The sequence below is a fragment of the Meriones unguiculatus genome, chromosome 5, assembly GCF_030254825.1.
Source record: "Meriones unguiculatus strain TT.TT164.6M chromosome 5, Bangor_MerUng_6.1, whole genome shotgun sequence".
Taxonomy (NCBI): Eukaryota; Metazoa; Chordata; class Mammalia; order Rodentia; family Muridae; genus Meriones; species Meriones unguiculatus.
In genome coordinates this window covers 119,042,753-119,065,398 of record NC_083353.1, presented here as the reverse complement: position 1 = coordinate 119,065,398, position 22,646 = coordinate 119,042,753, and the positions used below count along the sequence as shown (strand labels likewise).

At 47.2% G+C, this 22,646-nt stretch overlaps 1 protein-coding gene and 1 non-coding gene across 3 annotated transcripts; both read left to right on the top strand.

The window, feature by feature from the left end:
* The first annotated feature begins 655 nt into the window (after positions 1–655).
* On the top strand, positions 656–22,646 carry Ybx3 (Y-box binding protein 3). Of its 2 annotated transcripts, XM_021657132.2 has the most exons (10): positions 656–1,099; positions 4,416–4,479; positions 5,384–5,417; positions 7,945–8,034; positions 9,425–9,547; positions 12,612–12,818; positions 17,948–18,039; positions 19,871–20,042; positions 20,507–20,605; positions 22,094–22,646. In XM_021657132.2, exons 1-9 carry the CDS (start codon positions 862–864, stop codon positions 20,570–20,572), a joined length of 1,086 nt encoding a protein of 361 aa, XP_021512807.1. In that variant the 5' UTR covers positions 656–861; the 3' UTR covers positions 20,573–20,605; positions 22,094–22,646. The 2 variants fall into 2 exon arrangements, with proteins under 2 accessions (XP_021512807.1, XP_021512808.1); XM_021657133.2 differs by lacking the exon at positions 12,612–12,818 and having other exon boundaries at positions 659–1,099.
* On the top strand, positions 8,515–8,648 carry LOC132654411 (small nucleolar RNA SNORA70). Its single transcript, XR_009592064.1, has one exon. It is a non-coding gene; the product is annotated as a small nucleolar RNA SNORA70 (small nucleolar RNA).

Sequence of the window (22,646 nt, the reverse complement as noted above, 5' to 3'; positions counted from 1 at the left end):
ATTTTCTCACTTGTGGAGTCGCTAAACTGGGCCTCAAGATTTTATGATAGCCCCACCCCACCCCCGGGCGCGCGCGTCTCTGCGCGCGCGCACTGACAGGTTTGGGGAGAGTTTCTCGCACCCCTCAAGCTTCTTTTGCCCATGATGACCATGGCTCGACCCAAGGCTCTGTGCCTACTAGATCCAAGCACTGGATCCGCTGAGCTACATCTCCAACCTTTTGCTTGTTTATGTGTTATTACTTGGGAGAAAAGGTAGCCGAGGCACAATCTCATTAGCCCATGCTAGCTCACAGTGGCATTCCCACCTCAGCCTCCTTAAGTATAGTATTACTGGAGAGAGTCAGCCACCGCTCCCGAGTTATTCTAGTTCCTAATCGCGGCATCCAGACAGTTTCTGGCGTCTGCTGGATGCGCAAATATAAAGGGTTTTTTGCAGGCGGTGTGTGGTTGCTCCACTCTACCTCTCCAAGAAGCAGGCTCAAGTGAACGACGTGTTGTGGAGGGGACCCCGCCCGGGTGCCCGCGTCCCCAGACCCACCAGCTCCGGGAGCCCCGCGGAGTACCGTGGGCGCCTTTAAATGCTAATGAGCATCCCCGGCGGCTTTCCCCACCCTCCCTTTCCCCGCCCCGCGCCCGCCTGCCCGCCCGCCGCCCGCGAGCACTTGCGCGGGGCCATCTTCGGGGCCGGGAGACCCAGCGAGACCGCGAGCGCGCGCGTCCCCCGCCCTCGAGCCGCCGCCCGCCGCCGCGCCGCGCGATCCGCACCGGCCTCCCCGAGAGCGAGCCGGCCGCCGCGACCGCCACCGCGCTAACCGCCGCCAACCGCCACCGAGGTGCCCGGAGAGAGCGGAGAGGCGGCATGAGCGAGGCGGGCGAGGCCACCACCGGCGGCACCACGCTCCCGCAGGCCGCGGCCGACGCGCCCGCCGCGGCGCCCCCGGACCCCGCGCCCAAGAGCCCGGCGGCCGGCGGCGCGCCCCAGGCCCCGGCGCCCGCCGCGCTGCTCGCGGGGAGCCCCGGCGGAGACGCGGCCCCCGGGCCCGCTCCGGCCTCGTCAGCCCCCGCGGGCAGCGAGGACGCGGAGAAGAAAGTTCTCGGTGAGTCCCCGGGTGCAGCCCCGGAGAGGCGGTGGGCGAGGATGGACGCGGATGAGGACGGGCTGGGGACACGTGGGCCAGGACTCGGAGCCTCTGCTGTGGCTCTGGAAAGCAGCGCGTTTCCTTGGGGGTGGGGGAGACTCCGGGGACGCACGGGAGGGGTGAGTTGGGAAGACTTTATTGTCATTTTTTTCCCCCTGGCCTGGGAGAGTCAGGTGTCCGTCCCTGACGCCCTTTTCTCGTGGGATTGGGACAGCCGCCATGCTCCTGCGAGCCACATGCCGGCAGAGGGATGTTGCAACGCCCCGGGAAACTTGGGGCGGGGCCCCCCCTACACTGGCTGTGCCCATAGATCAAAGAGCCTTCCAGTGCCCACCAATTGCTGCGCATTTCCCTCTCCCCTCACTGTGGGAATGCACGTGGTGTGGCGACTGGAGGAAAAAAAAAAACTTGGTCGGAAGCGGAGTAGGACGTGTGTCCAAAACATGATCACCTTGGGACCTGTAACTGGAAGGGAAACGAGGTGGGCACTGGAGATTTTGGGGATCAGAGGGTTCGCCACGGTGGCCGATGGTTTTGTCGCCTATTTCGGTGTCCTCGTCTTCCTCACGTCCGGTGTGGGGCCTTCCACAGGCTTGCGGAGCAGGTGGGTGGTGGATAAGCTCCCCGAAGGGAGTATGCGTGCGCATGTGGTTCACTCTCCGAAACAGGAAAGTTAACAGATGGTGTAGGATGCTTCAGAAATGTTCAGTGTTTCTGGGTGGGGCCGATTGGGCTCGCCTGCTGTCTCTGAGCTTCCTCCCCCATTTAGCAAGAAAGCTGAAGGGATAATGTGGAAGAAATAGAACACCGTTTCGGGGTTCCCCACCCCTGACAGTCCTGCGGTTCTTGTTTTCCCAAGGCTTTAAAAACTCGGTGCCTGCCAAATTACGTGCCTTTCCCCGCCCCCCGCTCCCCTCCCCCAGCCCTAAAAAGTTCCTTAAAGGTCTTGTGAGTGTTGCATTGTGGCACTTTCCACCAGATGTTTGTTGCTTGGACCACTTCCACACAAAATGAAAGAACCCGTGTTGCTCTCCAAAGCAGGTTCTTAATGATAGCTTACTGAGGGGCAGATGGAATCCTACAGGTTTTTACTTGATCCTTGCACTTCTGAGATAAGGAAAGAAGTAGATAATATCTTTGGAGAAGGGTGAAGTATATGAAGGTTAATTTCCGCAATCTGCAACGGTTAGTTCTGTTTCTGCAAGATCCCTGGTGATGACTTTGACTGCTTTCATTCTTCCACTCAAAAGTCCAGACTGTCAAAATGAAGGGCAAGCCTTCCACCTGACACTTCAGCACTGTTTGTCTTTGTCCGGCGTGGTCTGCCGTCTCCTGTGCCAAGCAGACACATGGATACCCAAAATGTTCTGGACCCAGGGCTGACTGAAATGGATATCTTGGATGCTCTCATTCTGGTCTTTGCAAAGGGGCCTTAACTTTGGTTTGTGCTATGTAGTCCGCTAGGGAAAACAGGTTTACCTCAGTAAAAGAAAGAACCGGAGAGGCTTAACCCTACCAGCTCCTTGTTGTGTCCTTGAATATGTTTATAGTATTAAAGGTTTGAAGGAAGTTGGTTATATGAAGTCCTTGGAAATATTTGTACAACTTTCAGAAACACCTTCAGCCTTGAAAAACAGACCTGAGAATCTTTCTCATCTTTCCCCTTGTGCTGCTATCATTGCCTTTCTCCCTCTCCTTTCTGTATTTGTTTTGGTTTTGCACTTTTATTTCTCCAGGCTGGTCTCAGGAAGTAGCCCAGGTTGGCCTTGGCCTCATTCTGTAGTAAAAGGAGAACCTTTAACTCTTTACCGTCCTGCCTGCCTCCACTTCCTAAGGGCTTACAGGTGTTCACTGCCACTCAGCTTGCCCTTCGCTCAGTCTCTTTCAGAGCCTTCGTGTAGGTCCAGAGTTTTTGAAATCAACTCAAAATCCTCTCGTGTGGAATCCTTATCTAGAGGCCATACTGTTTATCCACACATGGTCTCTTCTGTACTTGACACTTGAAATATTTATATTTCTCATTTGCTGTGCAGCCTAAATTGATTGGCTTTAGGCTAAAGACTGGATAGTTTTTCAAAGAAAGCCCAGAGGCTTCCGCAAACCCTCCCTGCGCCACGCTTAGAATAGCATCTCCTCACTGAGAGCCGGGCTCTGCCTTGATCACTCCTGAACTTTTGAGTCCTGGTGACTGTTTTGTGCATTTCCTGGGCTTAGACCTATCCATTTCTTAGAGATCATAAATTTGACACTCACCATTGATCCCAGAAGTCACATTTGGAATACTTTGAGATAACATGTATCTGCAAAATTTAGATTCTTAATGAATTCTCAGGTGAGGCACTGTAGAGAAACTATCCTGCTCATGACAGAGGGTATAAACAGTCGTGAGCTGACGGTAGAGAATGTCATGATTCTCCTTCTCGGCAGGTAAACACTTTGGTGTGAAATGGGCCTGCTGTGCCATGTCTTAATGATAAGTGCAGCACTGGGGGGAGACAGAATCCATTCTGTTATCACTCCAGCCTTCATTTGGCTGCCAGACAAGTTTCTTTATATCTTTGTCAGTTTGTTATTAAGAAGGAGTTACTGTGTTGCTTATTAAAGCTTGCCTAATATTTCAAAGTATGAAAATGATGAGGTGGCACAGCTCTCTGTACTTTCTCTGTGGGTCTTCCTGTGTCTGGGTCAGTAACTGAAATGTGTTGTGTTTCTTCTTACCTAGTTGGTTTGGTTAGGATATGAGATTCACACCTGTTGCCTCTTGAATGAATGCGAAGTACTATACCCCTGAGCCAAGGCCCCGGCCCTCGGAACTTCCAGGGCCTTTTTTGTTTTAGATTTTGTTTTTAAGGATGGTCTTTAGCCCACGTTGGCTGGAGACTCCTGATCTTCCTGCTGTCATCTCCTGGGTTTGGGTGCTGGGTTTATAGACATATGCAGATGCCTCTCCCTTGAAATTGAGTCTTTATTGGCAGTTTTCTTCAACCACCTTTCTCAGTTTTGGCTATTACAGAATTGTCCAGGCATAGGGCTACCCTTGAGACCTCGGTAAAAAGTCTGCATGAAAGAAAAGCTCAGGCTTGAAAAAGCGTCTCTATCAAAGCTCCACATTCTTCCACGTTTTTTTCTTTTGTTTTGTTTTGTTTTGGAATCAAGCCATTAATAGTTTACTCAAGGGTGTTTAGGCTTTGTGTAATGGTATCAAGACCTTAGTGATAGGAGCTTTATCTCTTTGTAGGTCAGGTGCTAACATATCTGCTTAATCCCGTTTTAGCCACCAAAGTCCTTGGCACTGTCAAATGGTTCAACGTCAGAAATGGATATGGATTTATAAACCGGTATGTGTCTGTATGTCTTGCACCCACTTTGTAGCAATAGCAGTTACAAATCCATTGTCCCGCTTTATTAATGAGCTGTACACATTTGAGACTTCTAAGCTGTTGATCATGGACACATTTTTAGAGCATTCATATACTCTTTAGAACAGATTAAAACTACAGTCAGAAATGGGAAGAATTTTACGTAGTCCCCATCCGCAATTTCACAGATGGAGAAAAGAGAGCCTGGTTAAGCAACTCTCCTTAAGGTCACACACTAGTGAGTAACTGAGCTGGTTCTGTAAGCCCAGCCCTGGTCTGGTCCAAGTCCTGTGGGGAAACCAGTGTTTAAACCATGGTGACTTGTTACCATATGGGAATGGAGGTAACCACAGGCTGCTTGGAGACAGGGGGGTGTATTTTACAGAGCGCTGACTGTTTTCTTTTTCCTTAATTTTTAAAACCAATTCCTCCAGTCTCTTCCTTATCGGTCTGGGTGGGGTGGAGGTTAGGGTGGGGTGGTGGGAGGACTGTTTTAAGTTTCACTGTAAGGAGAGCCTAGTTCACAGCTGTGCCCTGTCCTTTTGACTGTCTTGCTTTTGCTGGGAGGAAAATTTAGGGCTCTGATTACATAGCATGTGATTGAAAAAGACATGAGAGTACAGGGGTGTTTCTGTGCATGTGGAATCCAATGCTTGGATCTCCACATTGGAGGAGCAGAGGGGCATCTGGGAGAGGTGGGGCTTACGGGAATTGATTTGAGACATGTTTTGAAAAGACAAACGATTTAAAAGGTTGTCTTTTTTAGGTCTTGAGGTATCTGCTCATAATACATTCGTTCTTTGAAGCTTCCCTGAATGTTCAGACCCTTTAATAGTGAGTTGTGTTTTCTTTTTTTCTTTCTTTTTTTCCTGCCTCCCAACAGAAATGACACCAAAGAAGATGTGTTTGTACACCAGGTAAGAGGGAGGCTAGCGGCGTTAGTTATGTTGACCGTGTGTCCAGCAAATGACTGCAGCATCCCCAGCTCCCTTGGTTGATTTTGGAATGAGAGCTTAGTTCAGCATTGTTAGTAAGTGTGGCAGATAAACCATTCTGTCCCCTTATATAACTGTTTGCAGGCATTTGGGTTGTTTCTTTTCAGTTTTAAACTTATATTTTCAGTTAAACCATTTTCTGCTTTTTAAAGCCTCTGAGTCCTTAGCAAACAAAACAAAGCGGAAAAACCCAAAAACCTGCCCACTGGTCTGGCGGCGTGGCTCTCTTTGGTGCTTGGCTGGAGCCAGCCTGGCTTTTGCCTGAGCTGGTTTTGGGTAAAACTCCTTTTGATTTGTGAACGGCACCCAGAACAGGAGGATTAGATGTGTGTCTCAGACCTGAGAAAGCTTCCCTCCCTTAGACAGTCCTGTTGACGGAGACATGTCTGTCTAGCACACGCCCAAGTCCCACCCCTGCCAGTTTCCTTCTGTTTGAGAAAATGGAGCAAACGGAATGTATGTTCATTCTCAAAGAGACATGGCGTTTTCAGTGTCTTGTTGAAAAATCGTGGCAGTGGCACACTGACCTGCGAGGCTGCTGTGCTGTTCTTGCTCCCTTGTGTTTGGGTTTGTTTGTGTTGGGCTGGAGTTTGGCAAAGGGGGATAGCCACATCTAAAGACCTCTGTGGCTGTATTTTCCATCCTTCATATGTCTGCCCTGTGCGGGATGCATTTCTGCTGTACCCAGATACTTGGAGTAGATTTGTTAGGGTACAGTGACTTTTAAAGTCCTAGCAGACTGAGAAGCGAGTGTCGCTCTAACATATGGAGGTTAGTGACCTTTGGGAAAAGCACCCTGTTCGGTGACTGCTGGGAGAAAGGAGTTTTCATGCTGGTGGCCGACCTCCTAGCCTGTGAGCTAATGACCCGATTCCAGGCCCATGAGGTTGTGGAGTGAGTCACATCAGTGTGTTGAGGCCTGCCCAGTTTAACAGGAAAAAGAGAACGAGCCGGCAGGGAGGGGCTGTGTTTTTGGACTGGCTAAATGCTCATGCTGTGTGCACATACATCCTGTCCCGAGCTGCCTCCTTCTGGAGTGGGTGAGGTCTGCCCTGTTGGCTCACTTTTTCCCCCCTCTTCTCTCCCTCCTCCTCAGAGCAGAGGAAGGCTGGATTACACATGTCTAATCGCTTTATAAAATAGGGTTGACCTACTTCCATAGACACTCCGCAGTCCTTTAACTGTTTAGGGATGCCAGGCAGGGGAGTGGAAATTTGTTGAGGATTCTTCTCTTCCTGTATTTGAAAGAGAAAGGGCCTTTTCTTAAGCGGATGATATAGGGGCAGATGCCCAGAGTAGAGTGGCTTCTTCTTCAGTTCTAATGATGGTGGCATGTGAGGTGGGGAATGCTGAGGACTCCAGATACTGTGTAGGAACAGGGGTCTTCTACCTCCATTGCATCCTCTTAGCTTTAAGGCCTCAGGTAAGTCACCACCTCACGTTTCTTCATAAAGTGGGATAGCTGATAGAAGGCACTTGTGTGTTACCATTCCCGAAGTGATCTTGTTTTATTATGTTATAGTACTTATGGACACAAACATTTATCTCACTGATATTTTATTTCTTTTTTAAAATCACTTTTATTCATCTATCTTTATGAGGCAAGACACTGGTCTTGAACTTCTTGTTGCCCAGTTTGGCCTCGAGGTCCTAATGACCCTCCTGCCTCATCTTCCCAAGTGTTGGTAATTTCAAACATGAGCTACTCAGCACATCTTTCCTTGTGAGAAAGACTCTAGTGTTGAGCACCTAATTCTCCTTCTACTTCCAAATGTGAGCATTGGAGGCATGCATCACTATCCCAGCCACACTGACTTTAAAAAAAAAAATACTCTTTTATTTATGTGGTGGGGGGAGGGCAGGAATGTGCACATGAGTGCAGTGCCTGTGGAGACCAGAAGAGGGCAGCAGATCCTCTGCAGTTGCAAACAGCCACATATAGTGGGTGCAGAGCCCATCTCAAGTCCTTCCAAGAGCCGTGTATGCTCACAACTGCTGAGCCATCACTGCAGCCTGCCACGTGGAAAAGCTTCGGAGGTCAAAAGTTTCTCTTTCATACAAAACCTTTGTACCCAAACTGTGCTTGTGTGTCTACATAAGGTCTCACGTAGGCATGTTCGCCTTGGTGGAAGGAGGTATAGCTAGAACACCAGGAGTCTCTTGGCTTGATAATAACAGTGTCTTGACTGGGTGATAGGGTGCAGCATCAGGAGCATGTGGTGGCTGTCTCTTTACCACGTGCAGATACACATTTTGAAGCATGCTCCAAACCAGGAAAGAAACGTGCACCGTGTTGTGGGGTGTTGATTTGAGATGCAGCTTAACGGAAGGGTGGAGGCTTTACTTTTTTAAAGAAAGCACATATATAGCACTCTGGCTAGCGTGAAATTGATGAGCACATCTCAGTGTTGGAATACCCCTCCAATGGAGTTTTCTGTTTCCTTGACAGACGGCCATCAAGAAGAACAATCCACGCAAGTATCTGCGCAGTGTGGGGGATGGAGAGACTGTAGAGTTTGATGTGGTTGAAGGAGAAAAGGTGAGAAGCAGATAGTGTCAGAGTGTGCTGGCGCATACTTTTATCGCATAATAAGTGGCTTTTCAGCCTCTGTGAAGTAGTAGTATTTAAAAATTTTATGAGGAGGAAGTAGAAGCAGAAATATTTTTATTGGACACCCTTATAAATATTCAGTATGGTATATATTTTAGTTTCTTGTTTAGTAAAGGAACCCTGGGATGAAGGCTAGTTTCTCAAAGTCTGCGATGTATTTTATTTTGGACCCAGGACCGTCTTGGACCAGGCGTGTAGCCCAGTTAGTAAAGTGTATGCTTAACATTTGGGAAATCCATGGTTCAGTCCCCGGCACCGCAGAAACCAGGCATGGCATACCGGCCTGTGATCTCGGCACTGGAAAAGCCGAGGAAGGAGGAATTTTGCAAGTTTAGGGCCAGTCTATGATAAACAGCAAAGTTCTGTCTCAAAAGTGCACCCTCCCTCATCCCCGCCCTAAAAGTTTGACTGCAGCCAATTAAGCCGACCAGGTTCCTCCCCTAGTGGATACTGGTGTGCAGTGTCTGCGGACAGCAGCCTCCTGGGTAGTGTACGCACCCTATTCCTTGTATAGGTTGCTCTAAGGGACCTAGGAGACAAAGCTTCCTAGTAGGTATTCTTGTCTGTGATCTCACACTGGCCAGATCATGGCTCCAGGCAGGTATGCAGGATGACTTTGGGAAACAGCAGGGCTTGATAGCCGGGATTCATACTAGCCAGATCCTGGTAGACTTCCGAACCCAGCTGCACACTAAGGAAAAAGTGGTTGACGTTCCCAGCCAAGCCAGGCTCAACTTTCCTGGCCCCTAGACTACTCCATAGCTCAAAGAAGTGGGGCTTTTCCACCCAGGTTTGTTGCAGGTGAATTTGGTGGTGCCTAGGGATGTAATTCAGTGTTAGAATGTTTGCTGCCTATTATACTTGATTCCTTACCTTCAGTCCCTAGCACTTGGGGGTAGAAAAAAGAGCTCTTAGTTTGGTGTCAAAAATATAACAGGGAAAGGGAGGATTGTGTGGAGACTTCCTAAGTCAAGGGCCTTTTCTTCCCTGTTTCTGCCAAGCTCACTAAGCAGTAACGCAGAGCTGGTCAGAGCAGATGGAGCTGACCAGTCAGGATTCTGGTGCTACCTTGGGGCACCACAAGTTTCAGCACGTGCTAAGAGGTTTTGTAGAATCTGGGCTGTCTTTCATTTAAGCGTATTCATTTGTTCATGTTCTCTGAGGTTATACACTGCCCCTAAGCTTGGCTGACCAGTCGAGGGAGTGGCGCCTCTCATGTGTCTGAGATCACAGTAGGGCATCTTAACACAGTAACTGTTACTGGAGGAGGCTCCTTAGTGCCTTTTAAATTTGGAGACTGTGTTTTCTTCTCCCTCAGGGTGCTGAAGCGGCAAATGTGACCGGTCCAGATGGAGTCCCCGTGGAAGGGAGTCGCTATGCTGCTGACCGGCGCCGGTACAGACGCGGCTACTATGGCAGGCGCCGTGGGCCTCCTCGTAATGTATGTTGTCTGAGTCCCTGATTATTGATTGCAAATGTTCTCATATTTAAAACTGAGTGAGCATAGGAGCAGATAAATACTGTGTTTGAAGGTTCCATGTCCTGGAGATACTGCATGTGTTCATTTTTTGAAGGAGAACTTTTAATGCCCAGAATTTTTTCACTGTTACTGGTCCCATTGGCAAGTTGCCAGTCAGATGCTGTATCATTTTAGGGTGGGCTTGGTGGCAAGTCACAGACATTCAGTTATAACCAGATTTAATTAAGGTGTCAAGTTGTCTAAAGGTGTTCTCTTCCTTTGGCCGGATCCCCAATGTGCTATTCACTGGCACCAGGCTTGGGGTTCCCATCACAGCTGGGCAACCTGTTTTCCTGAAAGTCTACCTTTGATTGGCAAGAAAGGGTGTTGAGGAACTTGCCTTGGTTGAAGGGCTACTTTCTATGAGAAAGCATTTTATTCTCTTGTAAAGAACTGGAAATTACAGATTTTTGGTTGTTTGGATTAATCTCAGTCCAGGGGAAAGCATTTTCAGGTGAATCTGGCTGGAACATTCTTAGGCTCAGTTTAAAGGAGTATTTTCAAGGTAAACATGAACTCAGTTGTGGTCATGAGCACCTTGCTAGATTTGAATTATGTAGGTATGGTAGTATAATAGTCTATATTTTTGGTGTTTGTGGAAGTAGAACTTGGTGCCAGCACCATAGACTTAGTAGTCAGGGAACTCTGAGTACAGCAGGGAAGTCACCTGATTTATACAAAGAGAAACTTAGAAAAAAGTCTCAAAAAGAATGAAATATCTTCATACTAGCTAGTAATGCTGGCTCAGCACTCGGGAGGCTGAAGCAGGCAGACCTGTAAGTTCCAGGCCAGTCAGCGCTACAAAGAAAAATAATACAGACGGCTTTGCTCTGCTTTAATAGATGTGCCTCTTTTCTTTTCACCTGTCCTCTACTCCTGTCCCGTGCTGATTTTCTTGCATCCCTTATATTTCATCTGTTTATATTTTTCTTACTCTTTTACTTATATTTGGTTTAAAAAGAAATTTCATGAGGGCTGGGGGAAAGGCTCGGTCAGTAAAGTACCTGCCATACAAACATGGTTCCAGCACCCACGGGGTTGCGGGTGTCTCTGCTGGATCCCTGTAGCTCATCCAGTTAGCCTAGCTGAATCCTTGAGCTCCGTGTTTGGTGAGAGACCCTGTCTCAAGAAAGTCCAGCAGAGAATGATTGAGAAAGCCTCCACATGGATGCACACACAGACAGGAGCACATACATGCACTGCTTGTCTTTGAGGGGCAGGGCAGGCATGGGCAGTTTCCTCAAGTTCAGTCACGTTTCTGATCAGTTTGATGTTTAGGTCACTTTAGAAGTAAAAGGTAGTCAAAACCCTCCGTAAAGAGTTTTCTTGAAGATTCTTTCCCCTGCCCCCTCCCCCCCACCCCCAAGCTGGAAAGGTCCTTCTTCCATTGTACTGACTCAAGTATGGTCAGCAATGGTGTTACTGTTGTGATGGTTTTTCATAAAGGTCTTTATGAAAGATTTAGCTGCATGAGCTTAAGAGATAATGCCTTCAGAAATTATGTGGTGAATATTTTCTATGCAAAATATATCTTTACATAACTGTGAATCATTTATTCATACAGGTTTTATAAAGAGTAGAATGAGCCAGGCCTGGTGGCGCAGGTCTGTAATCCCAGCTACTCGGGAGGCTGAGGCAGGAGGATCGCAAGTGCAAGCCCTGTTTGGGCTACAGAGTGAGTTAAAGGCCAGCTTGAGTAACTTAGTGAGACCCTGTCTCAAAATGGAAAGTAAAAAAAACGAGGGCTGGGATACAGCTCCAGTCCCTCAGAGAACAGTGTGTTGTTGATTTGTGAAGTTAGACCAAACCAGTTGTGTGGGGAGTCTAGTTGAGTGTGTGGGTTTGGTGTGGAGGCTCTGAAGCTTAAGTAACCCACTCTCCTAAGAGAGACTGGTCACTAGCTTATCAGTTTTCAATTCACTTTAAAAAATTGCAGGTAGTTCTTGTAAGACCGGCTTTGTCATTTCATATTTAAAGTGAGATTTGAGTTTTTCAGAAATGTTTGCTTGTTTTGTTGAAATTTTAAAAAAATCAGGAAAAATGAGTCAGTAATTAATCCCCTTTTATGTTCTATATTTAGAAATAGTAGTACTTTACTGCTATTAAAATGCAATTAAACCATATTTCTAATTGTTAAAAAGGAAAGATGCCCTCACGCTTTTTGAATTCACTTTTAGGCTTAGGTGGTATTAAGAATCTCAAAATCATTGATGGTATGATACTGCTATTATATTAGAAGTTAGAACTTAAAATTAATTTAGAATAACTCATTGCATACTGATAAAGCATTTCAGTTAAAAATCCTGTACAGATTGGGCGAGAAGACTGGCATTGCACTGCGCCATGGCGCGCCTCTGCTGTACGGTTTAATAGAGGCTGGTCTGAGTCTTCCGTCTTGTGTGTTTGGTCCTTTGAGAGACAGCATGTCATTGTAGCATAGAAGATCCACCGTAAGCTGGTGAGGGATGAACGCCTTAGTGGAATTGTGGGGAATGCTTTGCCTTAAACCCAACTGCCCTAAAGCGTGCTGCCTAGGTCAGATCTCCTGACGACATCATGAAGTGTTTTTTTTTGTTTGTTTGTTTGTTTTATTTTGTTTGTTTGTTTATTTATTTACTGGCAGTTCTTGACTTTTCCCACTGGGTAAATTTGGGAGAGACACTGAAAAGGGGCCAAACAGTGTTAACACTGCTGTTCTGCTGATTCAGTGCTGTTAGTTTGTTAATAGAGTGACTGCTGTTGCTTCTCTGCCGCTTGGTATGACATTTCTGCCGCTTGGTATGATATCTGCATAGATCTACTTTAATTTCCATGTAGTTTATCCCAGTCACTTGATCATCTGGGCTACCTGCGTTGTGTCTGTACAACGAATGGGTCACTGCTCTGGGAGTTGGGGTGTTTCCTGGTGATAGCCATCCTAAGTGGTATTCTTTGGTTCTTGCCTCGCTGTAACTTCTTCTGAAACTCTGTTTCTTTGCTTCGCTAGTACGCTGGGGAGGAGGAGGAGGAAGGGAGCGGCAGCAGTGAAGGATTTGAGCCCCCTGCCACAGATGGGCAGTTCTCTGGGGCCAGGAATCAGCTGCGCCGCCCCCAGTATCGCCCTCCATACCGGCAGCGGCGTTTCCCGCCTTACCACGTGGGACAGACCTTTGACCGTCGCTCACGGGTCTTTCCCCATCCCAACAGAATGCAGGTAAAATGCACCTGAGACTCCTCCTCAGCAGTCCTCACCCTTCGTCCTTCTCTGCCTCCTCCTTCTCCTCCTCCTCCTCCTTCAACTCCAGCTACCGGAAGTAACACATTGCTTGCAGCTTCCAATGCTACCAAAGCTGAGGCAAGGCCTGCTCTGCCTGTTCAGAGCACTTGTGAACACATTTTTGGAAGTACATTGTGAGCCATGCATATCATATGGGGCAGTGGGTAGGGTCTAGTTTGTAGATGGGTGAGGAAAACAAGCCAGGCATGGTGATGCATGCTGAGGCAGGAGGAGCCCAAGTTCAGGGCCAGCATGAGCTAGCTACTGAGACAAATGAGTATGTGTAAGAACTTGGACTCTGATCTCAAAAGGGCTTAAATTTTAATCCTGCTTCTGCTACTGGTCATTTCAAATTTGGGGGAAATCAAGTTTTAGAGAAATGAAGGTCACTTGTTAAATGGAGGCATTGAATACCTTTACTAGAATGTTCTATGAAACAGAAGGGTGGAGCACAATGTAGGGTGGAAAACGTGAAGTACCACGTTAGATGAGAGCTGTTTGTCTGCTGAGCTACCAGAGTGGAGATTGCTGAGTGCTGGAAATGAGTAGAGCCTTTGTGAATATGTTAATAAGCTTTACACCAGGATTTCAATTCCCAGGGAGCATGGAATCGGGTCCTTATTTATCACTAGCCACAGCTCTTTGCTCCTTAGTGTCCTTGGGCTTCAAACCCTCACCCATGCCCCCCCCCCGAAATGTTTTGACTGAACATTATGTTCAATCTCTTGCAACACTCCTCCCATTCCCATCATGCATGACTGTTGTTTCTGCAAGGCTTCTTGTTTTTCCCCTTCTAACTCTTCAACAGCTGCCCCTGACAAATGTGCTAAAAATAACAAGCAGTGTCAGATATATGGAGACACTGGGTACGTGAGGCATAGTAGGCATCTTCAGGGCAACACTAAGGCTTCTAGGAAATGAAAGCAAGAGCAGTCAGCCAGATTGTAACACTTGTTATTTCATGTTAGCAGTGTCTTCCTGGGGTAATCGTACTATTTGGCATGTATAAGGCATAATTCCCGAAACCACTGTTTTTGCTTTTGTTTTTGTTTTTACATGTCTTTAGAAAGAGTATAGCTCACACTAAAGATTGGCGTAAAATGATTCCTTAATGTCGTAGAAAGAGTATCCTGTGACTTGCTGATTCTCTTGAGGCTTGCTTATTCTTGGCAGCACATAACTGCTTGTGGTTGTTTGGAACGCATGCTGACCATAGCTGTTCCACCTTGGAAACAAAACCCATGTTAGGCGTCTGCAGCAACTTTTCCACCAGAGTCTTTCATGCATACTACTGCATTGTGTTGGCAAGTAGTTACTAAGTCTCCTTAAGCCAGTTCAACAGCTCGAACAGAATACTTGGTAGAGCTTTCTTACATGTAGCTAGGCAGCTTTGGGGTCATTGTTGTAAATTAATTTACAAAGTCAAGTTAAAAACTCCTCAAGTTCAGATAGGAAAGGTTTGGAGCCCTACTGCAGAGTGAGGTTTCATGGAGCAGGAGCCGGCCAGCATGGGAAGTGATGTGCAGCATGGTATTTGTGTGATGCTTCAGGTCGTATATCAGCAGCCAAATGGTCTCCATTTCCAAGTGTGATGATTATGTATGTGCGTTTGCAAGGGAGAGCCCCCGAAGCTTCTTAGGAGAATAACTGATGTGAGGAGGAAGTAGCACTGTGGGACCTGCCGGCTGGCGGATGTTTGAAATCCATCCTACTTGAGTGTTTTAAAAATTAGCACCTTTGGTGACTGGGACAGTGGTTCTCGAAGCACTTGCCACACAAGCATGGGCTCAGCTCCCCAGGAACCACGTGAAGTTTTGCATAGCGGTGTGTATATGCAGTGCCAGCTCTCACCTTCAGCAAGATTGGGGACAGACACAGGAGAAACTCCAAAAGCTTGCAGGCCAGCCAGTCTGACCACCACAGCAACCAACAACAGAAGATGCAGTTTCAAACATGGTGGGCTACGAGGACCCACGCCCAGCTGGCCATGGTGTTCCACACCCGAGGCTGAGGCCAGCTTGGTCTTCAGAGTGCGTTCCAAGGCAGCCAAGGGTATAAAAACAGTCCCATCTTGGGGGGCAAAAAGAAGAAGAAGAAAGAAGGAAACCAAACACAAAGATAATAAATCAGTGACTTTTCTGCCAATCTCCTTTGGTGGTGATGTGGTCCGGATATTATTGCAGGCTTATGTGAGTAGAATGGTAACTGCTGCGAAAGCTCAGCAAGGACCTTTGTCTTGCTGTAAATATGACGAAGCCAGGATGGGCATCTGAGCAAAGAAAAAGCATCATGAAGTTATCCACACTTGGTGGCCAAACTGTAGGAGACAGTCAACAAGTCAAGACGGTGCTGGTCAGATTTGGTACCTCAGAGGACAATGACAGTGAGGAAAAGTTTAAATGTGGCAGAGGGGCAAGAGAGACTGTGTTATTTGATGCTCCTGATGGGTGATAGTGATAGGGTTGGGTTTTCTGTAGCTAGTGAAGTGTGGGATCATGGCAAGATATTTAATTGATTCAGCTTTTGGGTGCTGAGTTGCCTCTGGCCTCACTTGGCCCTTACTTAACATATAAAGAACTTAACTGCTAAATCAGTTAGGAGAGACAGATTGAGGTAGACATACACATGGAACATGTCTGTCTGCATGTTTATGTTCTATGAGTGTACTGCTTACAGACCCCAAAGCGGGGAAACCCTAGCAGTGCTCAGCACGCCACATCCCTAGTTGTTTGTTTCTGGGTGCGGTTCTTAGACAGAAAAAGCCCCTTTCTAGAAACGTTTACTTTCTGAGCTGGGTCAGAGAAAATACTGGTATAAGCCTTGAACATTCTGTGCCAAAAAGGCAGGAAGTACTCTAAAGAATGTTGGAGACTTGTCAAGAGGCTGTAAGCCATAGCATGCAGAGTTCTTATTGGCCAGTAATGAATGTAGCAGGATTATGGCTCGCTGAATAAAACCGAAACCCACAAGCCCATACAGTCATAAGTAAATACATGGACATATGAAACATTTGAGGAATAGACATTTGCAGGCTGTAAAGGGACTTCAATACAAAGAATTAGCTAGAGATTGTCACCATCCTCCAGGGTGAATGTCGTCAGTGTTATGCCACCTTACAGGGTGGGAGAAAAGTAGCTTATTCTGCTGCTTGTGGCTTTCCTGTCGGGAACATGAATTCAGTGTACTGTAACCCACGTTTAGGAGTTCAGATCATGAAATCCAAGAATGATGAAACATCCTAGCTTAAAGAAAGAAATTTAACACAGGATTCTGAGTAGACCTTGCTGAAGGGCCGTTGGCACGTGGTGAACTATAATGCAGCCTGAGGGGTGTGCAGCGCTTCTGTCTGTGATTGTTTCTAAAGGAAAGACACAGCCGTGGTCTCAAGAGGCTTACCCGCCTCAATCAGAGGTAGAGTAGAGGCAGATGGGGTTAGTTTGCTTCATGTGATGAGAACAGACATGTTGTGATTAGAACATGAAGCCCTCCCTCATCCAGAGTGAAATACAGTGAATCTATAAGACGGCTAGTGGGCCTTGCGTTGAGTGGAAATGCTCATGGTCCCTTTTTCCTGAAGAGGTGAAGGATGCTATTTGGCTCTAAGGAGAAGCAAGGAAATTTTTTTTTTTTTTTTTGAGACAGGGTCTCATGTAGCCTATATTGATCTTGGACTCATGGTGATCCTCCTGCCTCAGTCCTCTGAGTACTGGGGTTGCAGGCTTGTGCCACCATGCCAGGCTGGGGTGGGTAATTGTTTTGTGAATGTATGTGTGTGGGTGTCAGAAGTCAATGACTCTACATTATTATTGTTATCATTATTTCTGCTGCTATTGTGTGTGTGTTTTTGAGGGAGGAGATTCTTTTGCTTGAGTGTATGATTGATTTGTATGCATGCCTGATGCCCTTGGAGACCAGAATAGGACATTAGAACCTGTAGAATTGGAGTTCTGAAGTTACAGGTGATTGTGGGCTACTGTGTGGTTGCTGGAAACTGAACCCAGGAACTCTGGAATAGCAGCCAGTGCCCTTAACCTCTGAGCCATCTCTCTGGCCCCCTCTTATTTTTGAGGCAGACTCTTTCAGTGAAACTCATTAGCCAGTGAATTCCAGGGATCTGCCTGTCTCTGCCTCCCAGTTCCGGGATTACAGATGCATGCCTGGCTTTTTACACGAGTACTAGTAATCCAGATTCAAGTCCTCCAATATACAGGGCAAGCACTTTGCTGAACGAGTGCTCTCTTCATGATGTGGGTCTCCAGGTGCAAACCCAGGTCAGAAGTCTTAGAGACAGGCCAGCCTAAGAGGCTTTAAACTGGGGGTGAGGGGTAGCAGGGGAAGTGGCTGCACAAATGTAATTCTAGCACTTGGTAGACAGAGGCACAAGGATCTCACATTTCAGGCTAGCCATGGCTGCATTGCAATACCTTGTCTTCACAGCGCCCCCCCCAAGAAACAATGCTTTTAGCTTTTACGCTAGACGTAAGCAGGTGAAAACAAGCTACAGGGAAGGGCTATAGGTAAAGGTATGTTTAAGATTTGTCAGTAATGAGTTGAACCCAAAAACCCAATTCTTAACTCCTCCTCCAAGGCTATGCTCAGCTACCTCTGGCTGTGGGTAAGCATGGAATGAACTGTGACAACAGTGGTGTGGATGGGAAACCACTGTAAGTTAATGCGTCAGTGCATTTGGTGTTTCCTTTTATTATAAATAAGTTATTTTGGTTTTGGTGCTGGGGACCAGTTCTTTCACATGCTGTATGAGAGCAGTGCCTGCTGGGCTATAGCCCAAGCCCTCTTCTCAGTATTGAAAGCGTCAGATTTTAATGTGGGAAAAGCTAGGTGCTCTGTGCCAAGGAAGGGGAAAGGAAATTAAAAAAGGAATGTTTTCCTTCCTCTCCTGTCATTCATAAAAATAACCAGTGAGTAGCAGGCTGCTGTTCCTGGAGCCTCGGGCTGGGTAACAAAGCTCCTGACTCAGATTTACTTTTTAAAGCCAGTTTTCTGTGTGCTTTGACCCTCCTTGCCTTGTGTCCGGGCTCATTTCCAGCTGTTGTTGCCCTCTCTAGGCTGGTGAGATTGGAGAGATGAAGGACGGAGTCCCCGAGGGAGGACAGCTCCAGGTTCATCGGAATCCGACTTACCGCCCGAGGTTCCGCAGGTAGGAGTGTTTGCCACAGGTGTTGTGAGGGGCAGCAGAGTGGACGAGGGCACTGTGGGTCTGCTTCCTGGCTGTCTTTATTGTGGGAAGCCACGGTAGCTCTGATCACAACCCTGAGCATTTGTTTGTGTGTGGTGAGCATGACGCCCGGGGCTTCACACAGGCTGAGGTGCTCTCTTTATAGCCAGAATGCTGCTCTCCCTTTCACTGGGGGAAGCCCGTGGCCTGCAGCTTTACGTCACATAAATTTACTTTTTACTTCTTTCCTGTTTTGACACAGGGTCTTACTGTGTAGCCAAGTCTTGCTTCATGTTTATTATGTGTTGCAGGTTGGCACCTAACTTGAAGTCCTCATTGCTCAACCTCCTAGCCTCTCAAGTCTGGAATTATAGGTGTTTGACACTATGTCTAGCTTAAGCTTAATTTTTACTAAACTAAACAAAATAAGAATTAACTGATGGGCGGCTTAACGTGCCAGAAATAGAGGGAAATTGAGATAGTAAAACATTCTAATCATTAAGGTAGTCAGTTGGGGCTGTTGAAATCTGGCTCTGGAACATAAGGCCCATGAAGAGTTGGAGTTGAGTGGCTCTATGTCCTTTGGCATGTTTCTGGGCTCTGCTGGGTCCACCAGGTCTGTACCTTAGACAGTTAAAGAGATCATTCAAAGCTGGAGGTGGGGGAGGTGTATTTCTGAGTTCCGGGCCAGCCAGGGCTAAACATTGAGACCTTGTCTCACAAAACAAAAATGGGTGGAGTTTTCACTGGTAAGAACTTTAAGCTGAACAGATAGCCAGGATGTTCTGCGGGCATCACAGTATCACAGACTATCTGTTCAGCTTAAAGTTCTTACCAGTCTGTGATACTGTGATGCCCGCAGAACATCCTGGCTATGGGAATCACTGACATTACTTTCGGTGAAGGGTGGGCCATTTTAATGTGCTTTGTCTCTTGCTATTCCCTGTTTGTCTCGACTTCCTGAACCCTTAGATGCCTTGGGTGGCTGTTTTGTCTTCATCCTTAAGTGTGTGTGCGTGTGCCCCAGCGTGTACAGGGAAGACGGAGGGCACATCTCTCTCACCGGTTCTGGGGAGGACAGCTGCTCTTACCCACAGAGTCGTCTCAACCATGGACGTTTCATCACAGAGGCTTTTGCCCGTTCCTTCTCACCCTTGAGGTGACGGGAACAAATGGCCTTCTGGATGCTGTGTCTTACGTGTTGCTCCACCCCTGTCTGAGACTTCGCTGTCAGAGAACTGCTCCAGCTCTCAGCCTCTGGAACATTTGCATGTGTTTTACTGGTTGAACATGTTAGCCAATTTAGCAATAGGGATTTATTAAAAAGGACCTTCCTTACATGGTTGATTCCAGTTTTAGCGGTAATGGTTAATGACTCCTTGCTAAGGAGTCTCACAGCTTTGGTCTCTTTTGAGACCAAAAGCTTTGGTCTCTTCTATCTTTTATAGAAGCTACATCCTGAGCCAGGCTTCTTTCCCCATTTTCCTTGGCGCATATCAAAGTGCCTGGTAGGACCCTATGTATTTACTTTGTTTTCCTAAAAATATATAAATAAGTGAAGGAGAAAATAATGGAGGAATAAGGTTTTTCACCAAAACCTCATCCGCTGGTCTGGTCTATGGATGATTCAATATATCACTTGAGTCAATAGTAAACTAATCCCATGTCCTTGGGGACCCCCCCCCCCCACACACACACGCACGCACACAGGCAACCCACTCCACACACCCCCCCCCCCCCGCACCACCCGTCAGCCCGCACATTGCCTTCAGCTGGGCCATGTGTTCTCATGTAGCTTCTGTGCCCTGTCTAGGGGACCTGCTCGCCCACGACCTGCCCCTGCCATTGGAGAGGCTGAGGATAAGGAGAACCAGCAAGGGGCCAATGGTCCAAACCAGCAGTCTGCCCGCCGTGGGTTTCGACGCCCCTACAACTATCGGCGCCGCCCCCGTCCCCTGAATGCTGTTTCACAAGATGGCAAAGAGGTGAGACCTGCAGCCAGGAGGGACACGCCCCAGATCCTTCTTAATTGTGCCATCTTTCTTCGTAGTCTTTATGGTCTTCTGGGTGTGAAACTGAACACTTAACAAGCACAACATTTTGCTCAGGATCCATCTGTAGAGAATGTTCTCTGCCTGTAACATGAGCTGGAGTTTAACAGTCTCTGGAGGAAATAACTGGAGCAGGGGTTGGGAGCTGTGGGTGAAGGACAACAGTTGATAGAGGAGAAAGCCCTGGTGAGTGAGCAGTTCTGTGCTCTGGACTCTAGGGAGGAAGGTATTTTATTGGCCAACTAGCAGCCACTTAATTTCTGACTCACGCATAAAAGAGAAGTGAAAACCTGCCTTGCTGTCTTTCTTTCTAGAGGAAATTCACTTCTGAGGCATGTTACCCTTGAAGGCTACTCAGTCCTCTGAAGCATTTTACTTGTGGTTTTGCTCTGTTTCAGACCAAGGCAGGTGAAGCACCAACTGAGAACCCCGCTCCCGCCACTGAGCAGAGCAGTGCCGAGTGACCCTGGCTCCCGGGCACCTTCACCACCAGCAGGGTGAGCCTTGTACTCTCAGGGGCACCCCTGTGCTTCAACTATGCCCCTTCCTGGTCTCCACTGCACCCGGGAGGCTGAAGGGCATAGGTGGCTGCTCAGTGTATTTGGGATTTGACCCTGTTTGTGTAAGTGCGGTATAAATAGGGAGACAGGTGTAATGCCTGCCACTTTTTGTAGATACCCTTTGTTGACTTACCTGTGTGGATTTGGGTGCATGTGCCTGCCATATGCGTGGAGGTTGGGGGACAACTTTGAGTAGTCAGTTGTTTTGACCATAGGATCTGGGAGTGGAACTCAGAAAGCTTATTTGTATAGTGAGCGGAGCTTGCTTTTTCCTCTTGTTCTCCATCTTAACCTTGTTGAGACATGGTCTCACTTAGCCCATTGGTTAGACTGGCTGGTTGGCGAGGTCCAGAGATCCTCCCTATCTCCTATGGGACACTGGGGTTGCAGACAGACCACTGCTACCCATATCCTGTGAGTGCTGGGAATCTCACTTGTCCCCATGGTTGTGTGGCAGGCCCTTTACTGAGCCATTTCCCCCAGCAGTGACACTTAGGAAAACCCAGTGCTGTTCTGGTTCTTGACATTTTTGTCAAGTGTTACCTGAAGCATCTGTGTTGGTTTTTGCCATTCTTTTAAACAGCATTACTTGTCTTGTGGGTGTGCCTCTGCAGTTCTGGCCTACATGGGGACTAGGGATTGAGCAGTTTATATGGTGCATTGACACCCAGTGCTGTTTGGAGAGCAAACTGATGACTAGGGCTGTCATAGGAGGGCTTGAATGGGGAATGGAGAAGAACAGCCCTTTTCTCTGCCTTGCCAAAGATCTTGTCAATGCTATTTGTGTAGACTGAAGTACAGCCAGGGAGATGCACCTGTCAGAGGGTCAGGCTCAAGAGTTTATCCCATACATGATTTTGGTTCTGTGCTTTTTTTTTTGATTGGGAACGACAGACAGACGAGGGTTCATTCTGTAACTCCAGGTGGCCTACAACTCACTGTGTAGTCTTAAACGTTGGCTTGAGTGTTGGAATGACAGTCATGTGCTACCATACCTGGCTCATTCCCACCGGGTTTTTACCTGCCACTCTTCTAACAGGTTTTTATGTATTTATCTCTTGCTGCCCTTGGGCACTATAAAACCTACTCTGCCGGTGCTGTTTTTTGACAGTGCGATTTTGGGTTTGTAATGAGCTTCCCTGTGCAGTGCTCTGGGGTTGGAGTTGCTGTCCTGTAGGGCACACTGCTGTGCTGGTTGGCAGCACCATTCCTTGCTTCTGTAGGCAGAATGGACACAGTCCTCTTTCAGGATCTACACTGACCCACTCAGCTGTGAACAGTTAGGCTGAGAGCATACAGGCCTGGCAGTCCCCTCTTTCTACTTTCAAATTACCTAAAAGTAATCTTTGCCCGTTTGTCACTTAACGGTTGATCATTGCCTATCACTCTTGCTAACTTGCTAAGTTTGATTTTCATTTCTTCCAGGTGACCTTAAGAATTAATGACCATTCAAAAACAAGGCAAAAAGCACACCCACGACCTTAGCAACACCAAAGAAACATCTAAGCAATAAAATGGAAGACGAACCAAGATTGGGACATTAGAATGTTTACTGCTGTTCTCTACGAAACCAACAACTGCAGAGGGAATGAGTCAGCACGTGTCCATCAGGCTGCATCCCGGGAACCTGCACAGGTGCAGGAGAGCGGCCTCCCCAGTTTCAGCAACCACTAGCTTTATATTTTTTTCCTGGTTTTTACTGTTTTGGTAATATGAATTAAAAGAAGAAATATTAATACCACATGGGGATTGCCCCAACCAAAGAAATCTGAAATATATAGTAAATGCTCTTTTTCCTTTGTTGTTCATTTTGGATGCTGGTGCTAAACTTCCAAGTGTCATGATTTAAGAAGAAATTTTATGCCCTTATTTATTCCTAGGATGAGGGGAGAACATTTTTGCTTTCTTAACCTAGCTCTCTCTGAAATGTGCAGTAACAAGTTCCTCAAAAAATAAAATTTTTACCTTCAAAGGAAAA

Excerpts from the sequence above, each read along its gene's own strand:
- Ybx3 (XM_021657132.2), top strand. The coding sequence starts at position 862 with ATGAGCGAGGCGGGCGAGGCCACCACCGGCGGCACCACGCTCCCGCAG. Across the intron at positions 1,100-4,415 it reads CGCGGAGAAGAAAGTTCTCG|CCACCAAAGTCCTTGGCACT; the intron begins GTGAGTCCCCGG and ends ATCCCGTTTTAG. Across the intron at positions 18,040-19,870 it reads TACCGCCCGAGGTTCCGCAG|GGGACCTGCTCGCCCACGAC; the intron begins GTAGGAGTGTTT and ends TGCCCTGTCTAG.